A 25,888-nucleotide genomic window follows, 5' to 3' on the forward strand; every position below is an offset into this window, starting at 1 on the left:
GCAGATGACCCCTATTGATTTTCAGGTCACTAGGTCAAAGGTCAAAGTCACGGTGACCCGAAATAGTAAAATGGTTTCCGGATGATAACTCAAGAACGCTTATGCCTAGGATCATGAAACTTGATAGGTACATTGATCATGACTTGCAGATGATCCCTATTGATTTTCAGGTCACTAGGTCATAGGTCAAGGTCACAGTGACCCGAAATAGTAAAATGGTTTCCTGATGATAACTCGGGAAAGCTTATGGCTAGAATCATGAAACTTCATAGGTACATTGATCATGACTCGCAGATGACCCTTATTGATTTTCAGGTCACTAGGTCATAGGTCAAGGTCACAGTGACAAAAAACATATTTACAAAATGGCTGTCACTACAACTTAGAGCCCATATGGGGGGCATGCATGTTTTACAAACAGCCCTTGTTATAATTAGATATATTACTATTGTAATTTATTGAAGCTTTTCTGCAAAAAATAATAAGGCTTATGCATAGAGCTCTTTGTTGTGTCAAATTGTCAGCCTTTCAGTCTTCAGATAATCTTTACTTTGATGCTAATGACGCGTTTTTTTAAGATGCCAATAAATGTATTAATAAATTATTTTGGCACTAAATAATATATTTTTGAAATATTATTTAGGTGTTTTTTTCCAGAGTTTCGTTTTGATTAATTGACTAAACAAGCGTCGTTATCCATATGTTTTGCGTTACTGCAAAAACCTATAAAATACATTTTTTAAGATTTTTAGCTTTATAGCTGTTTAATTATTCCAAAGATGAAAATCTACTCAACTAGATATATTCACTTTCTCTTCATCTTTCATATAATCTCCTAAAAGATCGTCAAGATCAATATCACTCTCCCAAAAGTTCGGGTTTTTGTACGAGACATAATTCCAGCTCACAAAATTAAATTTAAATCCAAACAACGATTTGTTTATATCTGATTTCAGTTAGAACAAGCAAAATAATGGAAGGCGTATTAAAAATACCATACTTAATACAATATGTTATGATTTTAGAGTATCGAGTTTTACCCATTTCAAACAATTAGCGTTAATTAATTGCGCGAGAATCTTTAATAAGTATAATCTGCTTGGTGTTGCGGCTATTAAAATCAACACAAAAATACATGCGTGAATTGTTTGTAACAAGTAATAAGTAAAATGTCTAATCAAAATAATATGAGCGACTGAACCGGCAAATTTTCGCCAATGATTACCACTTGTTTGCACACACACACACAAAACAAACACACAAGAGCATTTTATTTTTTTTATTTGTAACAATCAATCTCAACTTCAAACAATCAATTTAACAAAAAAAATGTGATAATCGTCTGAAAATAATTCATTAAGTAATTTATTTATCCGACATCGGCGAAGCGGGTATTCGCTACGTCTTTGGCTTTTGGAATCGCTGACTCGCAGAAGTTGGCAGTAGTGTAATGGCGGACAGTCACGTGACTGACAATATGGCGGCGGTCAATTTATCGATTCTTGAACGGTCTATACTGGGGGACATTTTGTTTCTGCCCTGTCTGTTTTTTTGTTGCTTTGTTTGCGACAAACTTAAACATTTTCCATAACTTTTGCAATATTAAAGATAGCAACTTTATATTTGGCATGCATGTGTATCTAATGGAGGTACACATTTTGAGTGGTGAAAGGTCAAGGTCATCCTTCAAGGTCAAGTGTCAAATATATGAGGGTACATAGCGTTTCACAAACACATCTTGTTTAATATGTTTCTAACTATTGTTTTGTTGAAAGTAATAAATGCATGTTTTAATGAATGCCATTCTATAATAGTGTTTTTGCCAATCTGTGAACAAGCCACTTTAATACATTCAAAACCTTTCAAAGCTCTGTCTCTACGCGTCACTGCACTCTTTGATCGACCGCGATTCTGAAACCAACGAGGCGTAAGCTCGGTCACGACAAAATGATTAACCCGTGGATCTATAAATATAAAACGGGTTTTAATTCAGTAGTCAATTTACTGACGCAATATTGGATTATCTTTGCGGTCATGTTCTGTTCTAATATTAGCGTTTTGTTTTGATTTTAGCATATTGTATTTGATGTTTAGCGGTTAAGCTTTAAAACAGAACATTGTGTGCTCTTGCGAAACGTTGTTGAATCATTTAACTTATTTCACGTCGTGAGAAAATTAAAGCGTGATAGCAAAGGGATCGTGTACAGATGATGTAGTTCATGAACTGAGAGAGCTGGCTTTAATACATGGACTTGTTGGCACAATCTATGATGTGGGTGGATTACAGTTGGATATCCATGAAGCTGTGATACCAAGGTATGTCCGTGAAACGCCTGTCATCATTGTCTATGTTCAATCTATATCAAATTCATATCTTGTTTTTAAAGCTGCAACGTTTACATTGGTATTGTGGATTATTATGTTCGCATTAGGATTATCAATTGATTATTCTATGCATCTTAAACGAAATACTCAAACATCTGTTCTTCAAAATCAACATTGATTATATTGTGGTTATCTCCACCGTCTATCCGTCCGTCCGTCTGTCTGTTCATCCGTCCGTCTTGGCCACTATTATCGCCTACACTATTAGCACTAAAACCTTGAAACTTACACACATGGTAGCTATGAGCATATGTGTGATTTTTGATCTTACCCCTGGGTCAAAAGTTAAGGGGGTTGGGGTGGGGCCGGATCAGAGATTTCCACTTATTTGTATGCCCCCGGCATGGTGCATTGGCCATAACTTTTGCAATATTGAAGATAGCAACTTGATATTTGGCATGCATGTGTATCTTATGGAGCAGCACATTTTGAGTGGTGACAGGTTAAGGCCAATGACATCCTTCAACGTAAAATGTAAAAAAAAACGTAAAAAACCTGCCAAACGATTTAAAATTTTTTAATTAATCAAAGCGGCGCAGGAGGGGAGCATTGTGTTTGTTCATCCTTCAAGGTCAAAGGTAAAAAAAACAAATCCTCGGGAAGTAATAAGCTTTAAAGGGAGGTAAGTTATGAACCTGCCAAATGATTTTTTTAATAAATCAAAGCGGCGCAGGAGGGGGCATTGTGTTTCTGACAAACACATCTCTTGTTCATGTTATTTTACATTAACTTCTTCATTCCTACACCAATTCACTTCCAATTGATACTGGACATATCTTATGACAATACGGTCAATCTCAACTATGCATGGCTCCATTACTAACCCTGGGGTGTCCCCTGTATCAAACATGCGGCGTGGGGATACGCGTCGGCCTCTGCCGCGCCATTTCTAGTTTAACTTGAATCTGCTAGGAACCGCAAATAAAAAAAATGAAGCTGATATTTGTTATTTGTGTGTAGTTACGTTGTAATGCGACAAAGGTTTTTTTTTAATATGGAAATCGGGGTTTGTTTGTTCAGGACACCATTGTCGTTCACGCGTGACTATTCTATACCAGGCTAAATATTTAGCGTGCATTAAAGCATGTAATGGCTATTCGGTATATTCTTTGCGTAACGCAAATATTTTCAACAATCACTGAACGCTTACACAAATACTCGTCAATAAATATTTAATACCTTGGAGTATGGCATCGTTTAATCATCGATTAATTAATAATGCATAATAGAAAGAAACGAGCGATAAGATCTAGATCGAACATGCTTGATTGTTTTGTTCGCTTACTGATCGGCAATAGAGGGTTATATATTCGGTCGTGGTCGACACATCTCGACAACACACGAAAAGATGATTAACATTGATATTTGAAAATTATGCACACGTTTGTCTTTGATCTTTAAAGTTTAAAGAAATATATGCATCGTCAAATGGTTTGTGTTGCAGATAAAAATGGGCTGTCCGCAATCAAAGTCACGTGACCTTAACCCAGACGTTAACGGGACGGGTGACGTAAATGGGCGTAAAAGCAGAAACGACGCCGTACGACCAGAACCCGAACAATCTAAGCATGCGCCCGCGAAAGCCACGCATAACTTTAATGATGACCCAGCAGTGATGGGCATAAGTGAGAATCTTCAACCCATTATACCCGCCAATCCGAATCCAAATTTAGCCGCAAAGAAATCGACACATGCAGACGACAATCAAAAGGCATCCAAGTCGGTTGAAACAAACGTTGCAAACAAACCAACAATAAGCAATGCAAACGGTGATGCAAAGCCATTAGAAATCCAACGGACTGAATGCAACGAAGGTAAAACTTCACCACACCATTCACAAACACTCACAACTGCAAAATCAGCGTCTGAAGCAGCCGTTGCGGTTTCTTTACCCGATTATAATTCAGAGAGCGAATCTAACGCAGTGCTAATGGAGAAAGAACATAATAAAAGAAAACTGATCAAGAAAACGATCGAAGATCGAGATGCTATGAGCCATGGTAAGGACACCGTGTTGACGAGCGCTTTTATCCCTGACGTCGATGCACCTGATAGTCCGACGTATAAACGTCGACTTAAGAGTGAAGCTGTTGACTTGAGCGACGTCAGTTTGTCGGAAAAAGCGTTGAACACGTCCCCCAAAGAGGTATGGATCGCATGTTTATGCCGTTTTCATTTGAAATATACATCGGGCACATTTATTTTATGATTTTTTATCTTGTAATTTAAAAAAATAGTGTGGCTGAAAACAACAGTGCATATACTTAAATGCAAGTGTGCAGAATAAGTATGGCACAAATCTTGTTTGAATCGCTTTTCGTTAAAAATATAGTTATTTTTAACACGGCGATAATGAACAACGCGGCTACATTAACTTGCTACGCTGTAACATGTGAAGTCCACATTACCAGGTTTGTTCGGTGGGCACCATTAATGTGTTTGTATACATGTGTTCGCTGGCCTTAATTTTGCGTCACTTTGCTTAACATAAAAATTGATGCTAACTCGCAGACGTCAAAAACACCAGTTCGAGACCCGGATGTGAGTACCAACCAGACGCCTACGTCACTTCCGGACTTGTGCACTCCCGACGACAACAAGCCTAAGGAGAAGCCTAACCCGTGGGAAGGCTCATCCGCGGTCAGGTATATGTAACTTTAAATGATAAATGCACTATTCTTTTGTTATGCCCCCGGTAGGGGGGGGGGCATATATCAGTTGAACTGTCCGTCAGTCCGTCTGTTAGTCAGTCCGTCCGTCCGTCCGAAAACTTTAACATTGCCCATAATTTTTGCAATATTGAAGATAGCTACTTGATATTTGGCATGCATGTGTATCTCATGGAGCTGAAAATTTTGAGTGGTGAAAGGTCAAGGTCAAAGGTCAAATTTATGGCTTCAAAGCGGCGCAGTAGGGGGCATTGTGTTTCTGACAAACACATCTCTTGTTGTCTTTTCATCTGAAATAACAATAAGGAGTATCAATGGCTGGGACTTAAATCGCGAATGTTAATCAACTCTCAGACACCATGTCAAGTACATGTAGTTCTATTAGTACATATGTGTATACATGTACATATAGCTTTTTTCTTTCTCACCATACCACTTTTGGAGATCTGGCAAACCAACTATAATTTTCAAGTTATAGCGATTTTTCCACATGTCTATGGTTGATGTATTGCTCTAATTGTTTTTAACAATAACTACTAATACAAAGTAAACTTGTGTGATGTTCACAAATAGACAGAAGGCGTACCCTCAATTTGTATTCAAAATTATATCCGATTGCATAAACGACAATGAATTTTAGAACGCAAAACCATATTTTCTGCAAGATTGATTTACTGATTTCAGACACATCAATGAGGGTCAGATTCAGTACGGAATACCAAAAGGTGTACCTGAACCGGCTCCCCCGAAATCCCGGAAGTCCGACATCGTGACGCCAACCACGTTTGTTTTGGCAGACAGATTAGTGGACGAGGTATGAATTTTGTGTCGAACATGTGAGTCGCCACAAGAACGTTAGCAATTCCACCTATGCGGTTCTTTTCTAAGCAAAGAAAACTCAACCATAAGGAGCCCTTGCAAACAGCAACCTCTATCAAAATACGTTGGCCAGTTAAGTTATGACCGTTAAAAAGAAGGTATATATATATATATTTATAACATTTAATTATTCGTCGCCATATAAACCGCAACATTTGTTTTCCAAAATATGTTTTAGTTATGTAAATATTTTGCATAGCAAACTAAAGTTTAATCACTACGGCAGAACGGGGATAAAAGTTTCTAACACTTTATAATTAACTCTCTATTTTAAAAATGAATTTGATCTGCGACCTAATGTTGAGTTTTAGCTCGACTATTCACAGAAGATTGACAGACATACTCTAAAAAAAGCCAAAGGTCACCTAAGACGTCACCGTGGCGAAATGAATATGGCGGCAACACAAGTTATTTTACGTGATTTCACGGTTTCGATCCTTACTGTGGGAGCGTTTTTTTAGACCTCCCTTACGCCAAGGAAACGGAATCGAGAGCGTTTCAATACGCCTTAGGCGCTCGATGCAAAAAAATAAAAAATTAACAGGTTTTAACTGAAAACGGCGGACAAGCCATATACACTAACTAATAATGCAAATTTCGTATAGGCTCCAAACGACGCTCTCGCCTTCAACAAACTCGCCGGTTACCTCACCGGAACCGTGAAAAAGAGTGAACTACAGAAAGCAGACGACGACGAGCCCGACGCCGGCGCGAACAATCCTCAACTTCCGGCGGCAAAGCCCGTTATAACACGAAAGAAGGACATCGTCACTGACGTGCAGCTTCAGTTCAAGCACATCGATGAGAACGCAAAGAATGTAAGTAACATCAGTTACACAATGATGAAATGAATATAAATAACCACAGTTGCGTCATGAACCTATGGGACGTAGTGAACTAAGTCAAATCATGAACGTAAGTAACGTTATGAACATAAGGGGCATGAAAGACGCGATAAATGATTTCAATATAGTTAGGCTAGCGTAAGAAACGTTTTTAACGTAAGTAACGTAAATGATGGTATACACCTAAGGGGCCAAAGTAACGTTATAGTCGTCATTTACGAAAGGGATGTATTGAAAGTGAGAAACGTAAGTTACTTAAGAAACGTACGAAACGAAGAAAACTTAAATAACGTAGGGAACGTTACTAACGTTACACACGTTATCAAGGTAGTATTCAATGGTGTACCGGTAAGTATTTAAAGGTACGTGAGCGATAAAAGTAATGTTAGTGACTTAATAAACTTAATTAGGCATAATACGCTTAGAAATATTGACTTGATAATAATATTAGTAGTAATATTTTGCAAAAAACTATTTTACAGTTTCTTTGTCCAAGAACTTCAGAAAAGTAAGAAACTTAATGTGTATAAGAGAAACGTTAAATTAATGTACAAAGCTAAGGTATCAACTTATTCTGTGGCTGTTAATGATATCAGAATCTTTATAAAAACCAAATCGAGCGTGAGGTGTTGGGTGCTTTTCTCAAACGATGCGCTAGTTATAAAACAATATTCCGTCTATCCATTTCAGACCCCCGGGTCGTGCTTGCTGTCAGTGGACCGCCTGGCGTCACATCTGTGCTCGGTCGCCACCTCAGATCTAGAGAAGATTCGAGCCTTCTACTTCTGGGTCTGTAATAATATCAGGTACGTCCTGGCGCGGTCTTTGGTCTACCTCGAGTATTTTGGTGCACCTGTGAATTTTGGTTAACCCCCGACGATTTGGTTCACCTCTGAATTGTTGTTCGAACATGGAGTTTTGACAGCACATCTGACTTTTGGTCTACTTCTGACTTTTTATTCCGTTTTGAAATTTTGGGTTCACCTCTGTGCCAACAATTACTCTTTTGGTACATCTCTGTCTTTTTTGTTCGACGTTTAACTTTTGCATCACCTTGGACGTTTCGAGATCTAACCATGGCGTTTTGGTGGACTGTCTTTTCTTTCCGCCTTTGCTTTTTTGGTACACAGCGGATTTTCAAGTACATCTTTTGATCGATTTCGTTCGTTTTCTGCAACAGCATGCTTAAAATGACTATATTTCAAAATTTTGCTTTTTATGCCCCCGGATCGAATGATCGGAGTATATTGTTTTTGGCCTGTGTGTCTGTCTGTCTGTCATCCTGTCACCAAAACTTTAACCTTACATTAAAGTTTTGCAATAACTTTTGAAATATTGAACATAGCAACTTGATATTTGGCATGCATGTGTATCTCATAGAGCTGCACATTTTGAGCAGTGAAAGGTCAAGGTCATCCTTCAAGGTCAAATGTAAAAAAAGCGGCGCATTAGGGGGCATTGTGTCTCTGACAAACACATCTCTTATTTAATTAATGTCTGTAATGCTAAAATACTATGTTGGACTATATATGTCGGTAATAAAATTGACCCCTCCAAACCAATGCTTTTGAACACAAAAAAACAGAAGAAAATATGGATATTGGTTCAATCTATTATGATGTTATACATATGTTCAATCTGTTTATACACAAACGGAATTTCCAATATATTTCTTTGTCAATGCAAACTAGCATTTAATATTTAGTGTTCGTTCGCTCTTTTGGGTCTTCTGACACAAGCATGTTAGATGCGCTATAGCCTATAAGTTGCATGTGATAAATGGTATCAGAATTATTGTAGGACTCAGTATTTACTATATTATAATTGTATGATAACTATTGACATCTTAAAAACTATATGTAACTATTTTCTGTAAAAGTTATGGAAAATACCGTGTTCAGTTGTAAGGTTTGAAATTATTTATGCATTTGCCTCTACGTCATATGTCAGCTTAAACGTTTAATATATTACATTAGTGCATTTATAAACGTGCCGACAGGTACAACTTATTTTAAGTTCTATTGTACATGACTTATAAATGTAAACATATAGTTGCAATTAATATACTAATTTAATTTAGGTATTTTATTTAAGGCACAGCGACAGGTATAACAGAGTTGCACCCTTAAATGACGTCACTTTGTCAACGTTTGTTTGTCCGTACAACGTCACCGCTTTTTCCATGGTGTTGGCGTTTTTACTTACCCACACTCCCATACAGATATTGCATTTGAAAAAATGTTTAGCTTTACTATTCTTTATATCTTTTAGGTAATACTACTCGCCCATTACGGGCGTCGGTGTTGTTAAATGGCTTAGTCCTGTGTGCAACAATACCACAGCACTGTTCCTACTTTGTCTAGTTTATTAAACATGGTCATATGGGTTCAAGATCACTGACAAAGTTCCTTAAGAATTATTTATATTACGGACAAGTATGCCCGTTCTTGTATTATAAATGAAAGGTAAACGTTTGCGAACGTTAGTTATTGAAATAAAACTTTGCAAATGTGTTGAGTGTCTTTATTAACCCATTTATGCCTAGCGTCTAGAAAAAAAAAGCATTGGAAAACAGCGTAGAGCCAGTTGAGACGCCGCATGATGCGGCGTCTCATCAGGGTCTGCGCTGTTTGCTTTAAGGAATTTCTGTAAGAAATATTCTAAATATAGAAATTAATACACTAGACATCCCTAATTTTGGAAATAAATTGATCCAATTTAGAAGGATGGTGGAGTCCACTAGGCATAAATGGGTTAACAATCACTGACCAAGATCTATAACTGTTAACAGCCTTTAAGCGGAATTATATCCAGTTTTTTTCAGGATGCGATGTCAGTTTAAAGTTTGTTTGCAAGTACATATCTTTGTAATTAATAACAAAAGGTATTTAATTGAAAATTCTCAAATGTCTTCAGAAGCATCAGGAGAGGTCACTTACCAAAGCACAACTTTAATCTGCAATTAAGCTGAATTAGGCCCTTTCTGACACTACGAAATTCAAACTAAAGATTGTGAGCAAGTTGAAAAATCTGTAACAACTGGTGGTCACTTGAGACATTTTAATTTTTGGAGGTGACTGACCCATAACTCTGAATTGCAATTTAGCAGGAGTGTTTGTCCCCTTGCGTACAATGACATATCAAGGTACCGTTTGTGGGCAACTGATATCTCTATTTGCCTGGACCAACCTTGACATCGCTTTGTATAGAGCAAGTTTGCCTGGGATATATCTTGTGTTGCATGTTCGGGCGGACCAGTAGGGAAAAAAACTTTCAAAAGTTATCATCAGCAATCATGAAGGCAATGAATTGTGAATTGTGTAGTTTTGTTGTTAGTTAAAGTTTACATTTATACTGTCAAACAACAACCGAAAGGAAAACAATGATGTCATCGCGTAGTGTTAACTGTTGACTGAAATAAAACGTACATTATTCTATCAAAGCAAGAGATGGTCGCGCATACTTTATAGGGAAGCTCTTGCTAGTTTTGCTTTTAGAAAAGGAACAGTTTACTGTTTTTTTCGGTAACGATGCACGTTAACTCTTTCAGTGCTGGAACCGAATTTTGAAGGCCTTTGCAAACAGTTTGGATCCAGATGAGATGCCGCAAAACGTGGCGTCTCATCAGGATCCAAACTGTTTGCTATTCTTATAGTATTCTTTAAAAAAATCGAAGAAAATGCTAATTTTAGTAATTGAACAGACGACATTTTAGCAGACGACAAATTTCCCAGCATGCAAAGGGTTAATATGTTTTACAATCATCCTCAAAATAAACGTGACGACTTCTCAATTAATCCCTGGAAATTTACTTGAACAATTTACTTGACCATTTGTATCACTTTTTGCATGTTCACACCACGCTGTCAACATTCGCACCACACCACTTTTGTATGCATATTGTTTATTTATATCGTTTTCATAACTACATGACCCGATGTTTCACTGAGCTCACTTTTTCTTTCAGCATTAGCTAACAGTACTAACTTGTCATGATTAACTCGCGTTTCCATGGGAATCAAACGGTCTATTGGTAGTGTTTTGTGTTTGCTGTGTTAATTCCAACATTGAAACATTTTGCATCAGGGTAAATTGTTGATTTATCTTTCTGTTTTATAGTGTTTTATAATTAGTTCTTGTCAAGGTTAAACCAGTTGAAACATCTTAATGATAACATGTAGATGATTCGTTCACTGCATTAAGTAGGATGTAATGTGTTTGTTTCCGTAACGGTAAGAAACTGATGTACTTTAAGAAAAAGCAATTGGCGTCGGTGTGCGACTCGAGCAGTTCTCATGCCCTTCCAAAAGTGTTCATTTCGATCCAACCGCATACCGGGTAGCCGTTTGAACGCATGCTATAATAAATCAAGCTTCCGTCCACCGAACATAGTTAATGAATGTTAAAATTTCATTAGTTCTCATAAAATAAAATTACTCTTATTTCCCTGATATTATTTTGTTGGTAAGGAATGCATGGAATTATGCTTGGAAGCGCTTGATGCGAGTTAGGTACATATGAGCCGCGTTCTAATAAAACAGGGCTTATTTCATGTGCGTCCGTACAGCTTATCCGTGATGTCTAAACTTAGTTTTCTATAAGAATGGACTTCATATAAAAGAAAACATACATCAAAGCGGAAATTGTTGTCACTGATCAGCATGGGCGGACTACACAGGCTATTATAGGACGGCACTTTACGCAGATGCATTAAGCCCTGTTTTATCAGACCGCGGCTCATGTATATATATTATACATATTCTTCAATGAATGCTTCGTACGAATGTAGTGTACTTACTCGGTACATCCCGGTACTCATACTGATTAATATCATATAAAGTGAATATTTCGCTATGTTCCAGTTACATGTACGATAAGGAAAAAACGTTGTCCGATAAGTTGCGTTATGATGCGACGTCGACGTTACGTCAGGGGCAAGGAAGTTACGTCAACCTCATGGCAGCTCTCTGCAAGTAAGTACTACTCTTGGGGTAGTATAATACACCGTTTGTACGAAGCATAAGGCAGATGTTGCAAGCATGCTGAAAAAAAGAAGTGTTTTTGAATGAGTCACTTTGGTTTGTTGCCCGTGATCAGTGGGGTTTTCCACAATCCAGCATTAGTCAATTTTTACTGAAACTTCTTCAACATACACCAGTTCTCAAAACATACTTTACTAACGGGCGTATCTTTGTGACAATGACCATCTTGCTTTTAACCGGTGTTAAGTTCACTGACATCAAACTTTTGAAACTTACAAATCTGGTCGGTCAATTTGAATAATGAAATTTGAAATCGTTTTCCGATGATACATTTTCGTTTATGCAGGACATGTACAAATAGCAGCTGAACATGTGTATCCGACAGCATTTTCGAAAATGAATTTAATATTTAGATATAACGAGTCTTATAAGACACTTTTATTGCAATTTACCGTTTTTTATAGGGAGGTCAATATCCCTGTAGTTACGATACCCGGATGTTCCAAAGGTCTCCGCCACCAACCGGACAAGGAATTCAAACTTGGCGAACGGAACCACAGCTGGAACGCCGTTTACTTTAACGGGGAGTGGCGTTTTCTGGATTGCACGTGGGGGTCTGGATACGTCGACGTCAGTGGTAAATTCCAACGTCAGTTCGACGAGTTCTGGTTCCTGACGGACCCCGAGGTTTTCTGTTATGACCATTTCCCCGCACACCCTGCTTGGCAGCTCCTCGAAGAGCCGATTGAAATCGAAGAGTTCAACCAGAAGCCGTGCTTAACCGAGAAATCAAGAGAGCTCGGATTTAAGCTAATTTCCCATCGGGAACCGATCGTGTACTTTAGCAACGAAGTCACTATCTCGTTTGCAACCGAGAATTATCCGCTGTCGAATATAACTGCGGACCTGCGCGACGAGGGCGGAACAGAAATAAATTCGCGCAGATGTATGAGGCGTCTGGACAATAAGACGTTTGAGGTGCGCGTTGTTCCGCCGGAAGTGGGCGAATATACGCTAAATCTTTATGGAAAGGCTAGAGACTATCTTCATGCCAAGTTCCGGAAGCTAGTAGATTATACGTTACGGTGTAACGGTGTGTATCCAACGCCAACAGAGTTTCCAGATCATAAAAAGGCCTGGGGTCCTGAACCGAACTACGCAGAGCTAGGATTTACAGACGCGATTCAGTCAATGTCAGTGTTCTCACGCGACTCCGCGGAAATGTCAATAGAGCTAGAGCAAACCAGGCTGGTAACAATTCTAGCCGAACTTAAGGCCTCGAGTGACGACAAAAAAGAACTAGAAGGTTACACGATGGTTACAGCTCGTGAAAATTCGCAAACTGTTCATATAAGGTTTCCAGCACTAGGATATTATCGCCTTGATTTATTTGCAGAGGGAAAAACGGAGAAATTCGAATTTGCGGCCATGTTTCTTTTGGAATGCACAGCAAACGCAACAAATGTGAAGAAGTTCCCCAAATTCAACGCGGACTCTGTTGCGAAACACATTTGCGAAATACTTGAGCCAAAGGACTACGAAATTTCCGCGAAGTCAACGATCAGTTTCAAAATTCGGTCTTTGAAATCGAAAAACGTCATGGTCGGTGTGCCAGTTGAGGAATCGTATGGGTCGCGCATGGAAAAGTTGGGAGATCTAAAGGCAGACGAGGAGTGTGTGTTTTCCGGTACAATAAAAACGCCGGGTCCCGGAAAGACGGTGTATATATCGGGTTCCGCGGCGCCTCCCAATGTCTTCTGGAGTCGTCTGTATGAATATATCACCAAGTGATGTCGAAGTTTAGGAAATGTTACAGCAGAATACAATGGTGCTTCGACCTGTACCCTTTTGGTCCCACTCTTTGTGATAGTAAGAAATCGATTATTATTAAATCTTTGTTGTATATTTTGAATTAAGAACAAAGATACGATTGAAAAGCACTATTCCTAAGTCATTTTTTAAAATTTGCAAACTGTTATAACTTTTAATTTGTTCCCTAATTTAAGCATTTGTTTGGATGTGCAATGATATTTGATTGAAACATAGATCTAACAATATATTAAGAGATCTTTAAATAAAGAAAACAATTGTATCATATATTTTACTCATATATACATGTACATATAATAAATAGTTTATAAATGAAATGCGTTTCATGTTACATTCATAAATGCTATTATTGTTACTATAATTATTAAGTATCATTAATATTATTATCACAAAGGTACTGATTTATTGCTTTATTGCTTTGTTTGATGATTCGTTATTTATTACCGTCGATGATGTGGCATGTTGTTCTAACTTGTCGCCAACGCAAGTACGTCGCACGCGAAACGTAAATCACACGAATTATTCCATGACAAAGAGTATAATCATGTTTTGCCAGGTTAACCTTTTTCCAGAAAATGTAACCGGTTAACTGGTCGTTCTGGTAGGATTACTGGTTAACCTCTTACATACGGTAATACGGTAATAAGTAATACGATTTAATTAAAAAACATTCATATATTTAAATTAATGTGTTTCGCATGTGCGCTGTTATGGATAGCTTTCCTTAGCATGAAGCATGTTTTATTGAATCATTGTATACATACATGTAATTGAAATATGTCATCAAAATATACTGGAGTATATATAAAATTATAATTAAAATCGCACGGTACATTGAATGTTTTGCTTAACACTCAATCGCACTTGTATCGCGACACGTTTGTAAATTTACTTTCTCAAACAACGGCTGAAGATATCAATTAAGGTTTAAAATATTTACAACAAAGAGGCATTGAAAATCATCCGTCTACGACGATCTAAAACTTCTGTACCACGTGCGGGTGTTGTTGCATCATGCTTAACATTGTAAAAAGATATATGGGAATATCGTTGATTTTGTTCGCATACATGACTTTCCTTCATTATTTTAATTAGAATAAAGTAATGAACATTTCTTTCTCGCATCCAATTAAAAAAAATAATATAAAAGAAATAGGTTTATTTTTAAAAATGCATAAAATAACACATTTATTTTATTATGTTTATGGCTTTCAATTACAAAATCAGGAAAATTCACATCAAATTAAAAGATCATAAGCAATATTTGTACATATAATTCCTTTATTAATTAACTGAAGACAAATTGGTCAATATATTTATTATATACGTCTAATTTACCATTCAGAAATGTACATTTATAATCAATTTAAATGTTTCCTGCTTGCATCAACAAAGGGGGTATGGTAATTAACATGGTATATCCAAAAAAACGAAACGGTAAAATCTGACATTTTGCGAATGAATATAAATTCGAATGCCATGCAAGAAAATATTATAATTTATTACGGAGTGTGATGGATTGAATACCTTAATTGAATTCTCATTCAATCATTCTCCGAACGTTAATTGGATTTGTGTCTGATCAGAACGTTAAATATTAGACGGTTTTAAGTTAAAGCGCGTTCTCTCTCGGTACCTGAAAATCGCGAAAACATAAAATATTACAAAATGCAACTTTGGTTTATTTTAAAATAAAATAATAACAAAGCTAAGATTAAGAAAATAATATAGAATTAATTTGATATACATGTAATCGTTTTGTTAATTGATTTGAAAACAAACAAAAGTAACTGAAATGAATCGCCTTATTTAGTATCCTCTACATTGGAATGATACAAGGCATCTTGTACCCCCGTCACACCGGACTGGCGTCCTTACTGCGTCCTTACGGCGACGCAGTGAGGATGTCATAGACACCGGAGGAACGCAGTAAGGACGCAAGAGGACGCAGTGAGAATGGCGAAAATTGCTCAGGACGCGAGCCCACGGCGACTACTTTGAACATGTTTTGTAAAGGACGTCGTAGGGACGCCGTAGAGACGCAGTAGTCGTAGTAGGGTCGTGGTAGGGTCGCTGTAAGGACGCCATGGACGTCGTGTGGTCGCCGCTAAAACCCATAGACAATGATCATTGACTGCAAGGCGACCGTATGGCGACTTTATTGCGACATTAGTACGTCCTTTGTACGTCTATCGCGTCCTCAGAACGACTATGGTCGCAATAAGAACGCAGTAAGAATGCCAAGGACGCCGCTCAGACGCCGTATGGTCGGCTTTGGTCGCCGTAAGGACGCAGTACGAACGCGGTAAGGTCGCTGGGGACGGATTAAGGACCCCATGAGGACGCGCAGAACGCCATAAACCAGGACGCTGGGGTGATGGGAAGGCGAAAAACAGCATTTATACCGAAAAAGTTATTGGCGTCATTACTACGACAGTCAGAAATTTTCAGAAACACAGTCTTAGGTCGCCGTAAGGACATCAGTCCGGTGTGACGGGGCTATTAGACTATTGACAGGCAGAGGTGACAGGCTGGGATTCATGATCTAGTCGAATTTGTTGATAATTATAAATCTTATTGCGTATGTAGGCTTAACAAAATCAAGCATTATTTTGAATGAACGCAAATTGTTTATGGCATTAAGAAAACATATGCTTAGCAATGTTCAGTTATAGTTATTATATTCAAACATTAACATACATTTACAAATATTTAACGCGCCTAACTACCGTACACACCGGTTACGTTGCATGAAATGCGAATTGAAATAGAATTACATACACAATATATGTAAATGTCTTCAAATATACACTAAAATAGTTATTGAAGGTAGGTATAAAGACACATATTACATTATAATACATGCACAATACATAGTTAGTTCGGAATCTTTTGAAATTCTTCAACGATAAAACCTTATTACAACTCTATTTGATTTTAATTAATCGGAATAGTATACCGAGTTGTTTAACACAAACAATACACGAAAGTCAATATTTAATAACTGTGTAGATAGCCTGATCACATGAATAACATTTACATCTTACTAGTCAGCTAACTCATTGCCGGTGATATCTTATACAAGTGAAGTTTCCTGACGCCTATAGCGCAGTTAGACACCACCAGTCTGGTGCCGTCCTTAGACACACATATGCTGCACGGTAACTCCATATCCACCGGGAATGTACCTATATAGAATACTAGGCTCGTGGTTCAGATTTTCTAAGCCTCGCAAAATAAACTTCGCTTTATTCGGCACCGACCTAGTATTCGATTTATCCCATCATTTTTCTAATTCGTTAATTATTTCTTTTAAAATAGAATATGAAAATAAAACTACACGGAAAATCCCGAAGTTATTTTAAGCAAACAGTGTTTTTCGACCTTAGCTGTAAAGAGGTCCGCGTAAGAAAATAGTACCAGAATATTTCAAGCAAAACAATACTAACTCATTGCCGGTAATATCTTATACAAGTGAAGTTTCCTGACGCCTGTAGCGCAGTTAGACACCACCAGCCTGGTGCCGTCCTTAGACACACATGCTGCACGGAAACTTCATATCCACCGGGAATGTACCTAGTATTTTACCGTCAATGGTTAGGTGCACGATGGAGTCGTTATTCTGACTGCACACCAGCACCGTATCACCTGACCCTGGACAGGCACCACGAGGTTCTTGTATGTTCTCATTAGTGACTGTTCTAAACGTGCTCTTTACGGTGTCGTACATGTATACTGTATAAGCGAGCATGTCAGTCAGTCTAGCGAGTTCTTAGACTGGACATACGTGCACAAACTCTCATCTCTTTTGTACTTCGTCACAGGAAACGGTACGTACTCAAAGTCATTCTCCACACCGTCCAGTGATATTATTCACGCCGGACGAGGATCATCATCGCACGTACTCACGACCACGTTAGATGGAGACTTGCAGCATATAGAGTAGAACTCTGATGATGTTGTGAACTTCCTGGTCAGTGTGATGGTATTGTCTGTACTCACAGACAGGAGACATACTTGTTTAACACCACCCGTTACACACAGTGTATCATGAGACACACATACTACGCTGTATGGGGGCTGCTTGAACTTGTACGGTGTTCCAAGTCTCTGTAGTCGCTCATTCAGTATTGTACATTTCATGTTAAAGTTATCTACGGCTACCAGTCTCCCGTCCGGCAGGAAGTCCAGTCCAGTGAGGAAAGGATCCCTCTCATCATCTCCAGTTTTGTGTAGATCGACGGACAAATACGCTTTTCAATTTTTATATGATACAATAAACAATTATTAAGTTTAAAACGCATCAGTACACATCATTTGGCATAAGAAGAGTTTAGGCTCCACAAAGTCCCTCCTATGTGAATCAGAGTGTGTTCATTTATTCAATGATTAAATGTCCACAGGATTTGTATGACCAAAAAGTCCCAAATGTTAGAAGGGGCATATAGTTGGAAAATTTCCATACATTTACTTATTTAAATAATACATGTATCACCTTTTCATGCAGATATGTGTCTAGCAACTATGTTCACTTGATAAAATCATTATAAAAACGTAAGCGATTTTTTTTCATGCAAGCCTCCAGTTAGATAATAACCTACGCCTACACAAACAGTTTACTTAAATTAAATTTTGACCACACTAACGTCCGATTATTAATAGTGCGCTCGTGTAACGCGGTACTTAAAGTACATTTCATTCACTAATACTACCGATTTTCATGTGCGTGCTAAAATGCCCGTGGGTAAAACTGTTTATCATTATAAAAATTATTTTTTCAATGAGCGTTTATAAAAGCGAGACATAATATACAATATGTGTGAAGAACCATTTAATTCAAAATACTAGTTAAGTGTTGTATCCCCATAATTTTGATGGTTCATTACTGATCAATTTTATATACATGTACATGTTTGATTCCTAGTGTGAATACAACTTTGTGTGATTAGCATATTATATTAAACTAATTGCTCGCGACTTGTTAAGGAGCCGATTTGCATGGTTCATGCAGGCAATCGCTATCTTGAAACATCACCAACTCCATTTAATTGGATAACAATGTACTTAATCAGTATTTAAAACCCGAAAATGCATTCCAAAATCGCTGAAGGCAAATCTATGGAGGATAACTGCTCACAGAGTTTTCGCGCAAATTTGATTTTACTGTGATACCGATTGCGCAATGGGTGTATGCTTTTACGGATATTTGAATAAAAAGCGAGATGGATATGTAATAAGCGAATAACCGCAAGAAATAAAATATAATGAAGCTAATAAAAAATGATACAATTAAACCGCACAATAACAATCGACCATGATTTCTTAGAGCACACAAACCTTTGTTTCGCGGGATTGTACAGACATGGCAAGTCTTGAAGTGCGGGAAAACACAGCCGATACACCCCTATAATGAAAGTTATGTGTTTCGCAATTTAGACTTTATTTCAAACGGATAGCTTTCCTTCACATAAAACATATTTTAAATTGAATCATCATATATTTATATTATGACATCAAAGTATACTGGATTATATATAAATTATTATAAAAAGTATTTCGTACTTTATAATGTTATTCTAAACACTCAATGACACTTGTATTGCAAAGTATTTATAATTATTATGTCTCAAACAATGGCTTAATATATCAATTTTAATTTTATTTGAGATCATTTGAACCACAAATGTATTGAGATCATTCATCTTAGACGTTCCAATACATCTGTGCCACTTACGGTATGGTTGAATTGCGCTGAAAGCGTAAATAGATGTATGCGAATAATATTGATTTGTGTTCGCATATTTAATTCCTTTTGACCATTTGGATTACAGTATTTTTATTACAATACTTTTTCGCACGAGGAAAATCAGTAATATGGTTTAATTTAAAACATGCATAAAAAGAACACATTTATTTTATTATGTTTATGGCTTTCAAATACAAAAACGGGAAAATTCACATCAAATTATATATTATTAGCAATATTTGTACATATAAATTCTATATAAATTAATTGATAAAAATTGTCAATAGTTTCATTATATAAGTTCCCATTCAGAAATGTAAATGTATAATCAGTTTATCACATATTAATAAAGTATTTGTCCAATAAAAGTGTGGGCATCTTTAGATTTTCGAGCTTGTAGCAACACAGGGGCTATGGTAATTAACATGTTATCTCTGAACTACAAAACGGTAAAAATTCCTAACATTTTGCGAATGAATATAAATATGAATGCCCTGCAAGAAAATATTATAATTTGTAACGGTCTAAACATTGAGCATTATGCGTTGAATACCTTAATTAAATTCTCGTTTAATATATACTTAAATATACTACTCTCTTTATATAAGTTTATCATTTCATATATTCTTTTCTTATCTTATAAAATCACATACTAAAGATATAAGGCATATTGCCGAATAATTTGTTAAACCATTGTTTGCAAATGAAATACATGTATGTATACAATATATTTTCTTACTGAATAAAACAATAAAAACATTATCGTTTAATCATTCTCCGCGCGTGTATTGGATATGTGTCTGATCAGAAAGTTAAATATTAGAAGGTTTTAAATAAAAAAGCGTGTGTTGTCTCGGTCCTTGAACTTTGCGAATACATAAAATGTTACAAAATGCAAAAGTATTGGTTTATTTTAAAATAAAGTAATAACAAAGCGAAGATTAAGCAAATATACTATAATTAATTTGATATTATCGTATTGCAAATGTATTTCAAATAACACAACAACAACTGAAATTAACGGCTTTAGAGCGATACAAGGCTTCTAATTGAGAATTGACTGGCAGACGTGACACGCTGGGAATTCTGTCGACTTTTGTTGATGATTATAGAACGTGTGGCTAATGTACGCTAAACAAAAAACAAGCATTATTTTGAATGCACGAACAATTTCTTTCATGGTATTAAGAAAACATATGCATAGTAAATTGCCACAAATTAACATACATATAGAAATATTTAACGCGCCTAACTACCGTACACACCGGTTGCATCAAATGCAAATTTAAATAGAATTACATGTACAATATATTTTAATGTCTTAAATATACAAAATAGCATTTCTTGAAGTTAAGTATAAGGACACATTTTACATTATAACAAATGCAAAGTACATAGGTAGTTCGCAATTCTTCAACGATAAAACCGCATCACAACACTCTTCAATTTTAATCTATTGGAATAGTATTCGGAGTTGATTCAACAACTCCAATACACGAAAGTCAGTATGTTATAATTGTGAAGAAAGCCTGATCACATGGATAGCATTTACATCTTACTACATGTAGTCAGCTAACTCTTTGCCGGTGATATCTTATACAAATGAAGTTTCTGGACGCCTTTAGCGGAGTTGGACACAGCCATCCTGGTGCCGTCCTTAGACAGACGTATGCTATACGGGTACTTCATATCCACTGGGTATGTACCTAGTATTTTACCGGCAATAGTCAGGTGCACGATGGAGTTCTTATTCTTACTGCACACCAGCACCGTGTCACCAGGTCCTACACAGGCACCACGAGGTTCCTGTATGTTCTCATTAGTGACTGCTCTAGATGTGCCATTCACGGTGTCGTACATGTACAGTGTGTGAGCGAGTTGGTCAGTCAGTACTAACGTGTTCTTAGACTGGACATACGTGCACATACTCTCATCAGCTTTGTAAGTCTTCTTTGGAAACGTCAGGGAGTGATCAAAATCTGACTCTACCCCGTCCACTGATATCATTCTCATAGGACGGGGATCATCGTACGTACTCACGACCATGTTAGATGGAGACATGCAGCATATACAGTCGAACTTTGATGTTGTATTGATCTGCTTGGTCAGTGTGATGGTATTGTCTGTACTCACAGACAGGAGACATACTACTTTATAACCACCAAACGTTACACACAGTGTATCATGAGACACACATACTACGCATTGTGGGCTATTCTTGAACTTGTACGGTGTTCCAAGTCTCTCTAGTCGCTCGTTCAGTATGATACATTTCTTGTTCCTGTTATCCACGGCTACCAGTCTCCCGTCCGACAGGAAGTCGAGTCCAGTGAGGAAAGGATCCTTCTCATCATCTCCAGTATTTAGTAGATCCACGGACAGGAGCCGCTTCAGGGTTAATGGAATTGGTTGGGATGATAAGCTGATGGGACTGGTATCCACTAAAATAATAATAAAAAACAATTAAGATATTAATACGTAATAATAATAATAATAATACTAATAATAATAAAACTATTAATTGTATTATTGTTATATAATTATAAATTGTTTTATTAAAATGAGTCCATTTAACGGAACTTGTTCACATATATTTGTATTTGTAAAGTGCCATGAAAAAGCTTTACAAATGAAACTCTTATATGTATATGATCTTACATAATTATTATGTCAAGATAAACTTATTTCGTTTGGATACGTTTATTTATTATATTGGAGAAAATTCAATCGCACTGGGCTAATCAGGGATAAGCATATAAGTGAGTATTTTAATGCTCTTTTTAAAATATACCAAATTAATAGATGGACGCATAAAAACGTTAAAACGCATGATAAATATGTCTATGATTCTTTGATTAATATACAAAAACGGCACCTTGCTTTTTGGAATATAATACATTCTTTATTATTGAAGGTTTATTTGAAAATGTGTGTGTTTTCTAAAAAGTATATCATCATCATCATCATCATCATCATCATCATCATCATCATAAACATCATCGTCGTCATCGTCATCATCATCATCATCATCATCATCATCATCATCATCATCGTCATCGTACTCCTTATTGCCGTCACCTTTGCCATCATCATCATCAACAACAACAGCGTTGTATTATTATACCTATACCTTCAAAGTATTAAATCATTATATCAACTATGTTGAGATAGGAAATTCAGAACCTAACAAAAGTATCTAAAGAATCATAGGTTGCTAATATGAAATAATGTAATAAAATAGTGGCACATTATATTCTTGCAGTAGTAAATAATATGTATGTTGTTAACATAGTACACTTCGTTATTGTTTTAATGTAAAACAAAAAAGTTCTTTGTGTTATCTTCACTAAAATAGCCCAAAACGGATAGGTCTAGTTAAAAATACATAAATCTCATCGTCATCATCATCAGCAGCACCATGATGATCACATTCACTGATTAGATAAACACGGAACATGAACTGAATCATTCAGTTCATGTTCCGTATTTATCTATTTTTTTTGTCACGCAGCTTCCATTCGCGTTCGCGTCGTATCGTTCACAACAATTGTGTGTTTCCTTGTTCATTTCATTTTAGTTTTCTAAGTTTGAAATTTACAAAAATATGATAAATTAAATATTTTAAATGATCAGTATATTAATTTTATAGGGATGTAAGTAAGTATTACGATCTCAAATACTGCTAGTTACTTATGTTTATTTGTACCGTACCGTACCGAGCAACTCTGAAAAATTTACATAAATACTACTTTTAATTAAAAAAAAAAACTGTTCGATTGTAAAAGTATCAAATTAATTAAATCGTTATAACACTTTTGAACTTCATACCGCTCATTATTCTCTGAACGTCATCGACAAATACAGATATTTAATTTATACCAAATGATAACTAACTGTTTAATAAAATACCTGTCTTGTTGTCATCATAATTCAGTTTTATAGAATTGCTTCCCATCTCAAGGAGTGAAGTAACCTGTTTTGAAAAAGACACTGTCATTGTTGTTGAACATTTAATCTTTCTTTGGTCATCTATAGTTGCTTCGATAGTTTTTTGTTCCTCCTTCATTTGTTCTGAATAAATATACTGTTGACTGGGCGTTCCGCGGTCTAAAACGACACAGCACATCGACAATACATTGTTTAGTACTTCCTTAACTTTGAGCGAGGCGTCACGTTTATTTCCAATCCGTTTGACCTCTGCAGTTTTAAATTGTTTTGCCTCACTTATTAATTTTTGCTTTGCTCCTTCAAACAGTTGTATGATACGATCTTTCATTGTATCCACCTCTGAAGAAATCTTTGCAATAGACTCATTTAAGCCAGTCTCCGACTGCTTACAATCCGCTAAAATAGCGTCTGCTTCGGATTGCAATTTTATCAATGATTGTTTTATTCCTTGCAGGTCGGGTCGTATTTGTGTTGATACTTTGGCTATTTCATCCAATTGGTCACATTTCCGGTGAATGAGAGCACATGAAAGACAGCAAAGCTTAGAATGATCCTGACAGAAAAACTCTATTTCTCGTGCATGCTCATGACACTTGTCAAATCCTTTCATGTCGAGTATTACGGGCGCAGATTTATTTTCCGGTACATTAACAATGTTATGCTGACCTGGTTTATACACGGTGTGCGGATTCTTGCAAGTATCACACAAGAACTCATCACAATCCTTGCAGAAAACCGTAGCAGTTTTTAATATGTTGGTTTTAATACAAGGCTCACATGATTGTGTCACAGTACTTTCGCCAATGAAGTCACCTGCATTGTCTTTGTTTGAACCCCGAAATATTCTAGAAGCCATTTTGAAATTGTGTTTAAACAGGTTTCTACTTTCGATTTGAAAACCAGCGTGTGTATGTTTAATATATACTTTAAATATATTTTACATAACAAAATGATATTATCGACAATATATATTTTCTTGTTGTATTATTATGCCAAATTATATGTCAACACCACCTGATATCCAGATAGAACAATAAAACACTATAGATGTTTAACACTCTAACTGTTCTGGTTCATTCTACGTCCAATAGATAAGTTTATATTATATATTAAACTTCGACAATCTCCGGCACTATACATGTATCGTGCGGTCGAAAACAACCGAGCATACCGTTTCTTATGGATTGTCAATTGCGTTAGCAGTGCGTGTTCTCGTTCGTTCTATATTGGCTTAAAATAAGTTAGTAGTTTGAAATTTTTAACGATGAATTTCGGGAGATTTATACAGCCATCAGTTATGATATCAAGGTAGCAGTGCAGCCCTATACACGCATGTAAACGGGATGAGGATGTCCTCCGTAGAGCCGCACTCGATCAATGTTACTGGACCAGACCATCTCATATCTGTCGTATAGATCTTCTTGAGGACGGTGACGGCTTGAATTAAAAGCAGCCTTGACAGTCCCTCGACTTCCAAAATTTAGGCTATGGAATTTCAATAATATATGAATGCATACGTTGAAAGATAAAAATAAGTGATTTATATAAATCTATATATCTGTCACTGTCATAAATCTGTCTGCATTCTATCACATTTGTAGATTGAAGTACAATCGATGATTATGTTAATCTGTTCTTCTAAGGAGTGTTCATCCCATAGCTTTGTAGCTTTACGTGATAGGAGTTTAACTTCATATTTAATATCACTCAGGATTGGTTTTCGCACTATATCTAGAACAGTGCACTCGAGCGTTAAGTGTAACATCGTCTCCTCTGCACAGTTGCATATGCATATAAGTTGGGTCAACCTCACTTTTGTTGAAACGCGCTCTGGTGCTCTGAAGAGTGTATGTTCCTGTCATCAGTTTTAGCTTCACTAGGGCTCTATTTGCATCCCAAGATGACCTTGCAGGTATCTGTAGCAGAGGGTGGGGTCTTCCTATTGCTACGTGTTGTAAATTTAGATGTCGTAGTTTACTCGTGTTCAATGCCTTTGTAAGGTCTTGCCAGTGCCTATAGATAGCAGTTTTAACTCTCTTTTTCCAAATTACTTTGTGCACAGGGTTTTCTAGTATTTCTTCTGGATTCCCTAGATAATATTTTCCAAACATCTTTTTTACCAACTTGCACTTTTTGCAGACTTTACATTAATTTGGCGTAGGGCTAGACGCCTTTCAACCGCATCATCTTTCTGTAGACACACTGAGTTGAAGGTAATAATTGCAATTTTATGGATCATAGCTTCAATTGGATGAAGTCCACTCAACAAGTAGGTGGCTACATCAGGAGTGTTTATGTGAAGCATAAACAGTTGTTTAATTTACCGCTTTTGCGCTAGCTCTAACTTGTACAGTAGGCCTTGAGTTGGCAGTACGATTTCCAATCCGTGCATCAAGATGGGACTGACAAACATTTTGATAGCGTGCAGTGCTGATCGTGCATCTAGTCCTCCTTCTCCATGGAGTCTACTTGACATGAAGCTATAAACAGCCCGTCTTACCATTTGGATGTTATTATTAACATTATGTTCGGCAGTTTCTTTCAGTGTGGTTGCTCACAACAGTCCCAGATGTGTACTACAGGAAGACTTGTGATTACATTGTC

At 36.7% G+C, this 25,888-nt stretch overlaps 2 protein-coding genes across 4 annotated transcripts in view; one reads left to right on the forward strand and one right to left on the reverse strand.

Moving 5' to 3' along the window:
* The first annotated feature begins 1,946 nt into the window (after nucleotides 1-1,946).
* Nucleotides 1,947-13,901, forward strand: LOC127868307 (uncharacterized). Its single transcript, XM_052409945.1, has 8 exons — nucleotides 1,947-2,316; nucleotides 3,830-4,531; nucleotides 4,897-5,030; nucleotides 5,739-5,868; nucleotides 6,539-6,751; nucleotides 7,469-7,584; nucleotides 11,641-11,751; nucleotides 12,225-13,901. The coding sequence occupies exons 2-8, from the start codon at nucleotides 3,836-3,838 to the stop codon at nucleotides 13,549-13,551; spliced, it is 2,727 nt and encodes a 908-aa protein (XP_052265905.1). The 5' UTR covers nucleotides 1,947-2,316; nucleotides 3,830-3,835; the 3' UTR covers nucleotides 13,552-13,901.
* A 2,107-nt stretch (nucleotides 13,902-16,008) lies between these two features.
* Nucleotides 16,009-25,888, reverse strand: part of LOC127868311 (uncharacterized) — a 33,201-nt gene continuing 23,321 nt past the window's right edge. Inside the window, exons 1-4 of one of the 3 annotated variants that reach the window (XM_052409958.1) lie at nucleotides 23,246-24,497; nucleotides 21,115-21,777; nucleotides 17,167-17,238; nucleotides 16,009-16,778 (exon numbers count right to left, since the gene is read on the reverse strand). In XM_052409958.1, coding sequence (XP_052265918.1) covers nucleotides 16,645-16,778; nucleotides 17,167-17,238; nucleotides 21,115-21,777; nucleotides 23,246-24,140 — 1,764 coding nt within the window. In that variant the 5' untranslated portion in view covers nucleotides 24,141-24,497 and the 3' untranslated portion in view covers nucleotides 16,009-16,644. Of the gene's footprint in view, nucleotides 16,779-17,166; nucleotides 17,239-19,499; nucleotides 21,778-23,245; nucleotides 24,498-25,888 lie in introns of those variants that run through there. The other 2 variants (XM_052409957.1, XM_052409956.1) reach the window with 2 other exon arrangements.

This window comes from Dreissena polymorpha, chromosome 2, assembly GCF_020536995.1.
Source record: "Dreissena polymorpha isolate Duluth1 chromosome 2, UMN_Dpol_1.0, whole genome shotgun sequence".
NCBI classification, from domain to species: domain Eukaryota; kingdom Metazoa; phylum Mollusca; class Bivalvia; order Myida; family Dreissenidae; genus Dreissena; species Dreissena polymorpha.

Bases quoted from the DNA above. Each gene is read 5' to 3' on its own strand.
- LOC127868307 (XM_052409945.1), top strand. From the start codon at position 3,836: ATGGGCTGTCCGCAATCAAAGTCACGTGACCTTAACCCAGACGTTAAC. The intron at 4,532-4,896 runs GTATGGATCGCA...GCTAACTCGCAG, and splicing joins TGAACACGTCCCCCAAAGAG to ACGTCAAAAACACCAGTTCG. The intron at 7,585-11,640 runs GTACGTCCTGGC...GCTATGTTCCAG, and splicing joins TGGGTCTGTAATAATATCAG to TTACATGTACGATAAGGAAA.